At 37.9% G+C, this 13,440-nt stretch overlaps 1 protein-coding gene across 1 annotated transcript in view; it reads left to right on the forward strand.

The window, feature by feature from the left end:
- Positions 1–2,800: 2,800 nt before the first annotated feature.
- Positions 2,801–13,440, forward strand: part of Upf2 (UPF2 regulator of nonsense mediated mRNA decay) — a 258,047-nt gene continuing 247,407 nt past the window's right edge. The window contains exon 1 of the mRNA XM_089085931.1: positions 2,801–2,818. Within this exon, the coding sequence (XP_088942057.1) occupies positions 2,801–2,818 (18 nt within the window). The remainder of the gene's footprint in view (positions 2,819–13,440) is intronic.

Raw genomic sequence — 13,440 nt, forward strand, 5'->3', positions numbered from 1 at the left:
ATATAATTACTGGATCTTTTAACAAGGATTAACAAAATAGCTATCTTAAAATTTCGATCTGATATGTTTTGGGGAATGGAATAGGCTTGGAAGACGGGGCTGATTGCCCTCCATTTATTTTTGACTCTTAAAAAGGGCACTAAAACTTCCAACTTCCGATCAAATGAGCTCCATCCGATCCAAACTTTATGTGACTATCCGTTCCATAAAAGCCTTATATGCCCCAGGTTTAAATTACAATCCTTGCCAATGGGCTTTGGGGTATTGTGTCTACCCTAAAGAGTTTGCTATATAATTTTTTTATTATTGGTAACGAAATGGCTATCTCACTATTTCAATTGAATGCGTTCTGGAAAAAGAGGATGTCAGGGAAAGGGCTATCTGCTCTGCATCATGTTTGCTTCCTAAAAAGTAATTAGAACTATACATTTCAAATCAAATGAGCCTCTTCTAAATTTCACACGACCACGCCTCCCTTCCATGAAAACCTTATCTAAGGCATAACTTACAACCCTTACCCCCAGACTCTGGGGGATTCTTTCAACCTCAAAAGCCTTATTATAAGATCTTTGGACTATTTTTAAACAAACAGCTATCTCAAAAGTTCTATCGGATACATTTGTGGAAAATACAATGTAAGGTGGGGGGAGCGAGCGACCCTGATCACTTTGACTCTTAAAAAGGGAAGTAGAGCCTCTGATTTCCAATTCAATGAGACCCTTATGGAGTTTATACGACCACCCTTTCAAATAAAAGTCTTATATTCCCTCTGGGCATAAGTTACAACCCTTGCGCTGAGGGCTGAGAGGGTTGTCAACCTCAAAGACAGAATTTCCAGACCTTTCAACTACGCTGAATAAAATAGGTATCTCAAAATTTTTATGAGATGTGTTTTGGGAAATAATGGGCTTGTGTGGGGGAGGGAGGGCTTGTTGCCCTCCAATCACTTCCGACTATCAAAAAGGTACATTCAATTTCCAATCGAATTAGCTTTTTTTGAATTTTTCTACGACAACAAAGAGCAATAAAAAATTTAAATAAGATAAATTTCAAGGAAATACGAGTTGTGGGGTGGGGGGATCCGCCCTCCTTTCACTCTGAATATTAAAAAGTGTGCTAGAACTCTGAAGTTTATACAACCACCCTTTCTATAAAAACTTTATATATCACCGGGGCATAACTTACAACCCTTGCCCTAAGGGCTGTGGGGAGGGGGTTGTCATCCTCAAAGACATAATTTCAGGATCTTTTAACTAAGCTGAATAAAATGGCTATCTCACCCCCTCCAAAGTTTATACAACCACCTTCTCTATAAAAACTTTATGTGTCCCCAGGGCATAACTTACAACCCTTGCCATGAGGGCTATGGGGAGGGGGTTTTCATCCTCAAGGACATAATTCCAGGATCTTTCAACTACACTGAACAAAATTGCTATCTTACAATTTTGATTGGATTTGTTTGGGGAAATGGCGGGCGTGAGAAAGGGGTTATTTGCCCTATGATCACTTTCGACTATCAAAAGATACACTAGCCCCTTCAATTTCCAATCGAACGAATGTTTTTAGAAGTTTCTACGACAAAAAAATAGCTATCTCAAAACTTCTATCAGATGTATTTCAGGAAATACGAGGTGTGTGTGTGTGTGGGGGGGGGGGAGGGACTAGCCACCCTCAAATCACTTTGAATCTTAAAAAAAGGCTACTAGAACTTCTGATTATCAATCCAATGAGCCCCCTGTGAAGTTTATACGACCACCCTTTTTATAAGAACCTTATAATTATGCCCCAAGGGCATAACCTATAACCCTTGCCCTTTGGGCTGCAGGGGTTGTCATCCCCAAAGACATAATTTCCGGGAGTTCTAACTACACTGAAAAAAATAGTTATCTCAAAATTTTGACTGGATGTGTTTGGGGAAATGGTGGGGTGGTAAGGGGCTAGTTTCGACTATTAAAGGGGGCACTAGCTTCTTCAATTTTCAATCGAACGAGCCTTTTTAGAAGTTTCTACGACAACTCTTTCGATATGAAGTGCCCTGGTCTAAAAACAAAACAAAAAACAAACAAACGTCGCCCTTTACTTAGGCAACGCTATTGCGTTTCCTTTTATAGAATCGTGAAAGAAATCACACCATCAGATCTAGGGTATCAAAGAACACCATTGTAGAGATTTCAAGCTCCTACTCCAATCTGCCAAAATCTAAAATTTGTATACTTTGCCAGAAGAAAGATCACAGATTTGTATTCCTCAAAGAGTTGCATTATGCATCTCTCTGAGAAACGCACATCTGTGATCTTTCGTGACTAGCCAGAATAAAGTTTTGAAACAAAACGGGCCTAATTTAGCATTAAGATCTTACATCTAAGATCTTGAATCTTTCTGCAAAGATTATCGTTTTTTAACTCATCTTTGTTCTAAGATCTTACAGCTCACTTATGTTAGCAAAAAGTTTGAAGACCGCTATTGTTCTGCCATAAAGAAGAACAATGATGAGAGAACTTTGATGATATACTCATCATTGTTCTCACATGGCTGAGCAGAGCAGAATTATGAAAGATGTTTGCATAAACGACAAAAGATGTAAGATCGTAGTTCAAAGATTTTACTTTTAAGCGTTTTCTGACAAAAGATGTAAGATCCTAGTACACTTGATGAGTGAAAAAACAGCCCGAATCTTTTGAAATTAGTAAAGCTGGAACCATCAAACACATAAATGAATTCTACGTCCCTTTCAGCAATATTATTTTTTTGCCTATTCCAGATGGCACTAATTAGCAATGAAATTCAACCATTTTATACAATGGAAAGCAATAATTTGGTAATCAATCCCTTTTTTAGAAGTGAATCAGAGTTTGTTAGAAAATATGTTAAGAAATATGAAGAAATTTAAAAAATTGAATGCTAAATTTATTGACGAAGTATTTTTCCCTATCATTTAAAGCTGTGACTTAAGAGAATGATAGGCCTATATTTAGGCATAGAACCAGAGCCTATGTTAGCCTTTATTCTGACAAGGTGTTTCTGACATCTTATCTCTATTCAAAGCCTCTAGCCTATATCCTGAAATTTTTTTTCTGGCTCTCATATCTATTTGGATAGTTTAAACTTTACCTCTCATTTGTATCAGAAATAAATTTTACCCCCCCCCTAATATACAAATATATGCCCTGAATTGGTATAAATAGGGGAGGGGGTAGAATTTATTTGCTGCAAGAATGATTATTATATTTGGAAAGAGCATAAAAAAGGCATTAAGTAGTATGTTTACTTTATTTGTAAGTCATTAATATCAACTGCAAAAAATTTACCCAATTTTGGGTCAATATCTACCAAATCATATTATTGAGTTAGGAATAAAGTGAATACACCATTCGATGCCTTTTTTTATGCTGATTACAAATATAATAAGCATTTCTATCTGAAATGAATTTTAGCCCCCCCCCCCCCATATAGGCTATACCTAACCCAACATAACCTAACCCTGAATTGGCACATGTAGGGGGGGGGGGCTGAAATTCATTTTCAATTGAAATCTTTATTATATTCATAATCAGCATAAAAAAGGCATCAAATGGTGTATTCACTTTAGTCCTAACTCAATAATATGATTTGGTAGATATTGACCCAATTTTGTTTACTTCGTTTAAGCACAAGATCTATTTTGTAAGGTTTCACTTATATAACACACAGATTTTTAAAGGACCCTCTAGAGAGAGAAGGAGTAGAGGTAGGTATTTCAGAATACCTTCCTGGGACATACTTCAGCCTATGGACTCATACCTGAAAGTTTCTGTTCCTAACCTAACCCCTTTCCAATATAGCCAAAAGCAGCTAAAGTAGAATTTTACCCAGTTTCTTTTTTTATCTGGTTTTAATTCTGAAAAATGCAGTTCCTGTTATTTGAATAAAATTTTAAGCCATAGGCTATCAACAGGTTTTTATTTAAATTTAGAAAATATTTTTTTTTAGATCTTTGAAAACTCTTAAATTAAGATAAAGGTAGGTACTTCAGGTTAAAGTAGGTACTTCAAAATATATTCCAGCTCACATCCCTATCAGAAAGAATCACCAAGTCAACAAGCCTCCTTTCCCGGTGAATGAGGTCAGCCTGGCCCCCCTTCTCAAGAAGAAACAAACCAGAAACACTACCAGTAATTAATCCCTTAACTGACAAACAGGATGCACAACCAAACATGCAATCCCCAAATATATGCTTATTCATTCTAAACTGTAATGCAGTTCAGGCCATGAACATACATCAACCACAGAAAACAAAAATCCCTGCGGAATCGGCAAAAATCTACATCCCTGATGGTATGCTCGTTTAAGCAAATAAAGATCTTGCTTTACTTTTAACAAAGCTGAACATTGATACACAGTCATATGAAAAATAAATCAACAACACAACCCGTATCAATACTCCAATGGAACATAAGATCACTCACAGAAAATAAGCTAAATGAACTAATATGTTTTATGAATAATAATTCCATTAATATTGCTTGCCTCCAGGAAACTCATTTAACCCAAAATCAACAAATTAAGTCTCTGGGATATACTATCCTGAGAAAGGATAGATCATCAGAAAGAAAAGGAGGTGGATTAGCTTTAATAGTACAAAATAATATAAAATTTTGTGGCATCAACTTTCCAGATTTTGCAAATGATGTTGATGCAATTGGTATCAGTGTTTGGCTGAATAATACTAAAACCTACATAATAAGCTTTTATAACCCTAATAGCCAAACTACAGATGCCATGGATTTCTTTAATTATATAAATAATTGTAATATGATAAAAAATATCATTATTTGCGGAGATTTCAATGCCCACAGCCTTTTGTGGTGGAATAAACCAGCAAATATAGCTGGTAAATTGATTGAGAATATGACTTCAAATAATATTGAATTAGCTGTTGCTACCCCTCCAAACCTGAATACATATTTCAACCCCAAAAATGGTAGATTTTCTACAATTGATCTACAAATTGTGTCTTTAAATATTTTGAATAAAATTTGCATAAATAAAATTGATAGTCTATGTACTGACCACTTTGCTATAGTTTGCTCCATAAATGAACCTGCTGAAACCCAATCTCACAGTTCAAAATATATCAACACTAAAGCAAATTGGTCTATGTTCCAAAATAAGCTAAATGATGAAATTACAAGTTTCACCCAGTTTCATGCATTTCAAACACAACAGTTGACACACATGCTGAAGTCTTGGCATCTTTACTAATAAATACAGCTAATCATGCTATCCCCAGGACAACACCCAAAAAAACAACTTCCCTAAACACATTCCCAAAGCATGGTGGACAAATGAGTGCCAAAATAAATGGAGAACAAAAAAGGCAGCTAGGAGAGCATTCATAAAAAAACCATCACCTACTACATATTTAAAAAAAATTACAAGCAGAATCTAATCTAAAAAGGACTATAATAGATGCTAAATACTGGAATAATTTTGCAAATAATCTCTCCAGAGAGACACATGAGCCAATTATACATAAAGTCATAAGCCACATCTGTGGGAAAAAAGACTTCCCCCCACCCACTCCTGTATGAGCTTATACATAATAATACCCATTATGACAATAATAATGAAAAAGCCAAGCTATTTGCAACTCTATTTCTTAATAAGCTAACATCAAATAAACAAAGCAAATATCCCCACTTCCTATGAACCCAAGTTACCAACCATGCCCAGGATCTGAGTATATAACTAGTTCATTTTCAATCCAGGAAATGAATAATGCAATACATCATATTAGGACCAAGACTAGCTGCAGCTATGACGATATACACCCTACAAGGATAAAGACTCTCACCTCTTCATACAAACAGAAACTGCTAAACTGTTATAATCACGCTTGGGCATCTTCTATGTTCCCAATATATGGAAATGTTCATCCCTCCTACCAATCCTAAAGAAAAATAAACCCAAAGATAACCCTGAGTCCTATAGCATAATGATTACTCCTGTAATGGGGAAAATAATGGAGAAAATGATCTATTACAGACTCCTCTGGTTTGTTGAAAAAATAATACAATCCCTCACACTCAAACTGGATTCAGGAAACACCACTCCTCAACAGATGCTTTCATTTTGCTAACAAATGCAATAAATGAACCATTCTCAAAAAATAATGTCCTAGTGGCAGCTTTCCTAGATTTTGAAGGGGCATATGACAATGTGAACCACCAAACCCTTTCAAACAAACTTGCAAACCTTGGACTACCCCCCAAGCTAGTATCTTTTATAGAATCTTTCATAGAAGTGCAAAATTTCATTGTTTGTGTTGGTTCAGCCTCTTCACCCCAAAAGACAATAACCAAAGGCCTACCTCAGGAAGCAGTCCTCAGTTGCCTCCTTTTTGCCCTATATCTCTGGGACATGAACATCCCCCACACGAATCTACAATAAGCTGACGATCTGGTGCTATGGTCATCTGGCAACACCTTTGAGATAGCACAGTCAAATCTGCAAAAGTCACTTTTCCAATTTGAAAAATTCTCTCAACATTCAGATTTACCCATTGCACCTACCAAATCAAAAATAATCCAATTTCACCAAAAGCAAAACCATGTTAATGCAAAACTAACTCTAAATGGAACAACTATTCCAGAAGATAATCATATTAATTACCTAGGTCTCATGCTTGACCAAAAACTTAATTTCCACCTCCACATCACAAACACAATAAAAAAATGCTATAGGAAAACAAATATACTAAAAAGACTTCTTTCCACATCCTGGGGCTGTAAGGAGAAAACCTTACTCCAATTTTACACATCAAGGAGGCACACTTGTGCCTCTATAAAGAGGCGACCCATCACAATGTTAAGCGATTTCAGGTCCTAGAGGTCGCAGAGAGACGGCGGTAATCGCATTTTGTTGCCCATGCTCAAACTAAGAAACTTGCAAAACGTCATCCTCCTCCGACTTTATCTTCATGGGGTAAACTGGGCCGGAAGTTTGGACCCTCCCACCACAGCCCCCTTTAACGTTGTCCGATTGGGCTGAAATTTAGAAGTTAAGCTTTCCTAGGGCCCGGGAGCTTGTCCTCGAAATTTCAGCTCAATCCGATCACTCCTTCCCTGTTTTCAAAAAACCAAATATAGCCACTTAAAATTCATTTCTTTTTTTTTTTCTTAGCCACGCCTACAGGCCACAGTTGGCAACGGATCTGGTTGAATGAGGATTCATTTGAAGCAGAAGTTGACCTGTTAGGGCCTTTTGATATTTCACACCGAAAACATTATACACCAAATTTATAGTTATAGAAAACCTTCTTTTCACATATTAGCCCATTTTTCTTTTTCCTACCACAACCCCCCCTTTAACGTTGTCCGATCGGACTGAAATTCAAACCATGATCTTTCCTAGGACCTGGAAACTTATCCTCGAAATTTCAGCTCAATCTGATCACTCCTTCCAAAAACCAAATATCAAGTTTTTTGGGAATTTGCTTGCGTCGAAAATAGCTTACATATACTAAAAAACAATTACTTTTGTGTCTGTATAGTCTAGCGGTTACACTCCAGACTTTCAGGCGGAAAACCCGGGTTCGATTCACCATCAGAGCAATTTTTTTAATACTGAATTCAAACTTTAAAAAGAAACCCAGTTTGTTTTTTAAATTATTTGAAAAAAATTACGTTTTCTAAAGAGTTAAAGAGGCTGAGTTACAAGGAGCAATAATAAGTAATAAACTGTACAAAAACGTGCAGAAATTATTTGAAAAAAACTACGTTTTCTAAAGAGTTAAAGAGTCTGAGTTACAAGGTCGAACCTTAAAACGTACAGGGATTAGAGGCACAGTTGGGGCTGCCGCCCCCAAACTCCCGCTTTCGCAGCCTTTAAATAAAAAAAAGTTTTTTAAACTGAAAGTAAGGAGCGACATTAAATCTTAAAACGAACAGAAATTATTCCGTATATGAAAGAGGCTGTGCCCTCCTCAACGCCTCGCTCTTTACGCTAAAGTTTGACTTTCTCACAACTCTTTTTTTAAACAATAAAAACTTTAGCGTAAAGAGCGAGGCGTTGAGGAGGGCACAGCCTCTTTCATATACGGAATAATTTCTGTTCGTTTTAAGATTTAATGTCGCTCCTTACTTTCAGCTTAAAAAACTTTTTTTTTTATTTAAAGGCTGCGAAAGCGGGGTTTGGGGCGGCAGCCCCCCAACTGTGCCTCCTAATCCCTGTACGTTTTAAGGTTCGACCTTGTAACTCAGCCTCTTTAACTCTTTAGAAAACGTAGTTTTTTTCAAATAATCACATATAAGACCCCATATTGACTATGGGCTCATTGTCTATGGTGCATGTGCAAAGACCCAGATGCAAAAAATTGAAACAACACTAAATGATATAATACGTCTGATATTTGGTCTTAGAAAACCCACAAGCACCAAGTTTCTGCTTATGGAGAGTGGATTAACAACAATAAGGGAGAGATATAGCTTTTTCTTGACAAAACCTCTTACAAAAATTGAATCAAATAGCTCACACTCCCTACATAATTGGTTAAGAAATCCAGGCATGTATAGAGGCATTGCAGATGAGTATGCCAATATTCAGAAGAAGTTCCCTGTACCAGCAAAGTCTATTACACCTACTTTCCCCCAATCACCTCCATGGAATTGGTCCTTAATAAATACTGATTTCTCAAAGTGGAATAAAGATCTAACCCCCATTGCTTTTGTCCAGAAAAAATTTGCTGAACTTAATACAATTACTTATAAAAACCATTTCCAAATATTTATTGATGGGTCAAAAATGAATGAGAAGGTTGAAAGTGGTGTTTTCCTTCCTCTTCTGAAAATTGCAATGGGCAAGAGATTATATAATAATTGATCCATAATGTCTGCTTCGTTAAAAGTCTTAATCATGGCATTAGAACACCTTAAGAAAAACCAACCTTTAATTCCAAACTCAAATAATATTAGAGTATATTCCGACTCTTTATCAAGCCTTGATTTGCTGGCCTCTGCTCCTCAGTATAATTTCGACATTGACACTCATCATTGTCTCAGTATTATAGGTAGGGGAGAACGGGGCGAACTTGGACACTTTTTAGTTTTCCAAGCATAACTAGGTACTGGATTTTCATAAAACAATTTAGTGTGGGTCGTTAGAAAGGTAAAAGTCTGGCAAATAATGGTGAAATTTTTCCATATTTTAGATCACTCTAAAGCGTGAGTACCATGAAATTAGAACCCTGTCAAGTGTCCAGTTTCGCCCTGTACACAGGGTGATATGGGACAGATACGGGGCGACCTTGGACAAGACAGTTTTAAGCAATTAAACTTTATCCAAATACAGAATTTTCGTGTAAAATGATATATAATAACTCAAAATCATATGAAAACTCAAAATCGCATAAAAAAATCAGCCAGGAACATTGCACGGGCATCCGGGTTTCAACTAGAATTGTCATTTTAAAGCGTACATCGAAAGATCACAACCAAAAACAATCCCCTGAACTGCAAGACCAGTTCCACCAGCTGAAGAGGGGACAGGAAGCTTCAGTTCTATGTCGTTAATGTCTATCTCAGCAATATCGGGAAGCTGAGGAAACATGAATTTGTCCCCTTGTTTCCGAAGAAAGTTAACCCTCGCAAACTGCTTTTCTACAACATCAAGAACTTCGCCAACATAATACACAAGGGCTTTCTTCTTTCCATACTCGAACTTGACAAGAACAAAGTCTCCGGCTTGAATGTCCTTGTCTACGTCATCCTTATCAGCCTCATGAAGGTGCAGAGAATCGTCAGATGAATTGTCGTCAAGCTCAACGTCATCACCACTACTTTCCACTGGAGATTCAATTTGCTTTCTTTTCTTGGCAGTGGGCTGCTTGGCCTGCTTGGGCATAGGCTTTTTACTCTGCTTTTCCTTTCTCGCTCGTGCTTCAGCTTCTAAAGCATCTTTTTCGGGTGTGTCGGTAAGAATACGAGTTCGACCTTGATTTCTCGCATTCCTTCTGGGCTTTGTCATATCTGCTCTTGGATAGGGTCTTACTGCTTCAGGAGTCTGTTTTCCTAGCTCGCTTTGGGGACGAGAAGGTGGAGGAGGAGAGGGAGAGGGTATTGGCTCCATATCGAGTAACGAATCGTCTGGGGCTGGACGATTTGTCACCTCAGCAGGTAGAAAGTCTACCTCAGAAAATACACTTCTGTTGAGGGGCCAAATTCCAGCTTTCGTGAAACCAACCGTTATATTTTCCGGGTTGAACTTGCGAAGGACTGGTTCTTTGCAGAGCTGGGCAGTCTCGTGAATCGTAATTCGTTGACCTGGATGGATCTGCAACCAGGTGTTCAGTGATTCTCTCATCGCAAACTTGAATGGTCCGTAGACAGAGACGTCCAATGGCTGTAAGCGGTGGGAACAATGGGGAGGAAAGGTCAGGAGGTAGACCCAATTATCTTTGCACAGCCGCACTAATTCCACCGAAACATGGCTATTGTGGTTGTCAAGTAGCAGTAGCACAGGGTCTTCTTTTGATGGCTTCACCCGCTTGATGAAGTGCTCAATAGCAGCTAAATAGTAGATGAAGGTCATCCAACCACTCGGGTAAGAAGGCCCAAGACATCCTGGAGGGGCTTCTCAACAAAACTGTTCTATCATTATCGCCCGTGGGAATAAAAAAAAGAGGAGAAGAGCGTGACCTGTGGCTGAAATAAACCCAAGCCTTATAACATTTTACCCTCATTCTGCTGACACTATCTGGGAAACTTGCTTTGATCCTTTCCTTGCAATTACTTTTGGAGCTGGCAATACAGTAGGAACCCCAGTTTCATCACAGTTCCAGATGCGGTTTGGTGGGAACTTGAATTTTTTGGAGCGTTTCTGCAGGTTGTCGAAGAACAGATTCACAACCACTGAATTGAAGACAGCCGCCCTTGCCTGGCTGGTATTTTCAGGCTTGCGAATAGATAGCTCTGGGTTTCGTTTCATAAGGCCTGAGAACCATTCAACCCCAGCTATGTTGTTTCGCACCCAGCTCTCCGGCGTTTCGACGCCAATCAATTTGCCCCATTCAAGGGCAAGTTTCCTCCCTTCTTTCGGAGTGAGGCCGTGATTCATCAGCTGATATTTTAGGAGATACTCTACAAACTCTTTTTCTTGTTTGTTAGAGAAAACAGTTTTTCTCTTCAGGTTGGGCGATGGGCTTGGGCGACCTGGGGATGTAATTGGATTCGCTCGAGGTTCTTCAGTAACTCCTCGTCGATTTTTCAGAGCATAGGTGACGGTTGATTTCTTCAGTCCATAGGTTTTTGCGGCATTTCTAATAGATAGTCTACGCTCTAAGGCTGCATTCACTGCCTGCTCCATGGATTCGCCATCTGGTAGATCGTGTTTCCTGATGTATTTGCGAACCATTGTCCAACTAGAAAGAACAAACAGTAAATGCACGGGAAATAACCTGAAAATAGCTTTAAGAGGCAATGATATGAACCGGGTCCCTCCTTACTTACAGTTCGTTACCACGAATTATTTGATCATGTAAATCAAAAAAAAATTATATTATAAATTATAAAAAAAACTTTTTTTTAATTAATGGCTTTTGTGATTAAGGGGTCATTCTTAAAGCATTGGAACAAATTTTGAACTTTAGCGTGGAGTGAGGTATTGACTAGGGGGTGAACTCCCTAAAATACGTAATAAAAATATACGAATATAGTTTGTTACATGAGTGAATTCATAAGTTACGTCAGAACAAAATTTAGAGAAAGCCATTTAGCCAAAAAATAAATAAAATTGATATACAAATTTTGTGTGGATTATTCAGGTACGATGAGCCAAAATTGAAGCTGCATTAATTAAAAAACATCCTGAAAATAAATTACAAAAGACAAGTTTTTTTAACTGAAAGTAAGGAGCGTAAGTAAAATTTGAAACGGACAGAATTTATTTTGTATATGAAAGGGGTTGTCCCCCCCACAACGCCTCACTCTTTACGATAAAATTTTTTATTGTTTAAGAAAATAGAGTTGTGAGAACGAGTCAAACTTTAGCGTAGTAAAGAGCGAGGCGTTGAGGAGGGGATATACGGAATAATATCTGTTCGTTTTAAGTTTTAATGTTGCTCCTTTCATTAAGCTAATGAAACAGCCAACTTAACCTTGTTGTGTTGTGCGAAAAAAAACACATCTACACACAAGCAACACCATCTAGCATCATCGATCAAACTCCAAATATTAGTTAAGAAATTCTCTAAAAATTGCCTCCAAAGAGGCAAAGACATTCTCTAAAATGATAAACAAAAATAGCACGGGGGTGAAGCTGGACACACGGAGCGACCTTGGAAAATGACCAAATTTGCCCCCGAAGTGCTTTTCAATGTCACCCCTATCAAACCAATTTTAGATAATGGCGTCCTGAAAAAGACGTAGTCGGACTAGACAAATCAAAATCAGGGTATCGATAGAGGATGTATCTAGAAACTGTACAACATCAACAAAAGAAAAACTACCACCTTTTCTTACCGCAAATCGAGCTGATGTTGCGACTCCCAGATTTTTTTTTAGCATCAAAAAACTTTCTTACCTCTTATCCTGGTGCTAACAGTTCCGTTAGATTTCAAACTTCCCGCCAATGTAGACATACATAAGCCCTATCTACCCTATTTTTTGTTGATCGATAGAAGCAATAGGCTAGATGTCAGGTTCGACGTCCAAGTTCGCCCCTGTCCAGTTTCGCCCCGTTCTCCCCTAAACCTGCTTCAAGTGGCATAAGAACTTATTTTCAGTATATTCCTAGCCACTCTGGCATAAGTGGTAATCATCAGGTTGATGAAATAGCAAAAAATGCTATAAATATTGACCAGCCAAGTGGGAGACCAATCCCGATTAGAGATATTTACCAATGGAGGCTATCAGATATTAATTTTAATAAGAATAATCCTATCCTTTCCCCCTTTCCCAATAAGTATTTTTCTAAAATTTACCATATCTGGAACAAATGGACTAAATTTTCTTGCATTCTTGTATAACTTTTCCAATTCAAGTGGTTCAATTCCCATGTACCCTATTTGCAGGCATTGTAATATGAATAATGAAACAATTATGACCATTGCCTATTTGAATGTAATATGCTGACGTCTGCACAACATACCTTGCTTTGTAAAGTGTTAAAAGGCTTCACACACCACAAAATCTCACTATCAGCCAAGAGCCTAGCCAACTACCTGCACACAGAGCATATAAATCAACATCTACCATCTCATAATTGAACTCCTAGAGTCAAAAGATCTACTGAAAGATATCTGAAAATATCCAACAAATATGAGGCAATCAAGCCAGTAGCCCTGTAGCCCACAGAGCGAAGCAAAAGAAAAAGGGCTAAATAGTACTACTGGAAAGCCCGCCTGCTGTTAAATAGAAGAAGAAGAATTCTAGGGACATATTTTAGTCTGCAGATCCATCCCTGATA

Source organism: Artemia sp. Qi Xiang Cuo, chromosome 3 (assembly GCF_049724085.1).
Source record: "Artemia sp. Qi Xiang Cuo chromosome 3, ASM4972408v1, whole genome shotgun sequence".
Lineage (NCBI taxonomy): Eukaryota > Metazoa > Arthropoda > Branchiopoda > Anostraca > Artemiidae > Artemia > Artemia sp. Qi Xiang Cuo.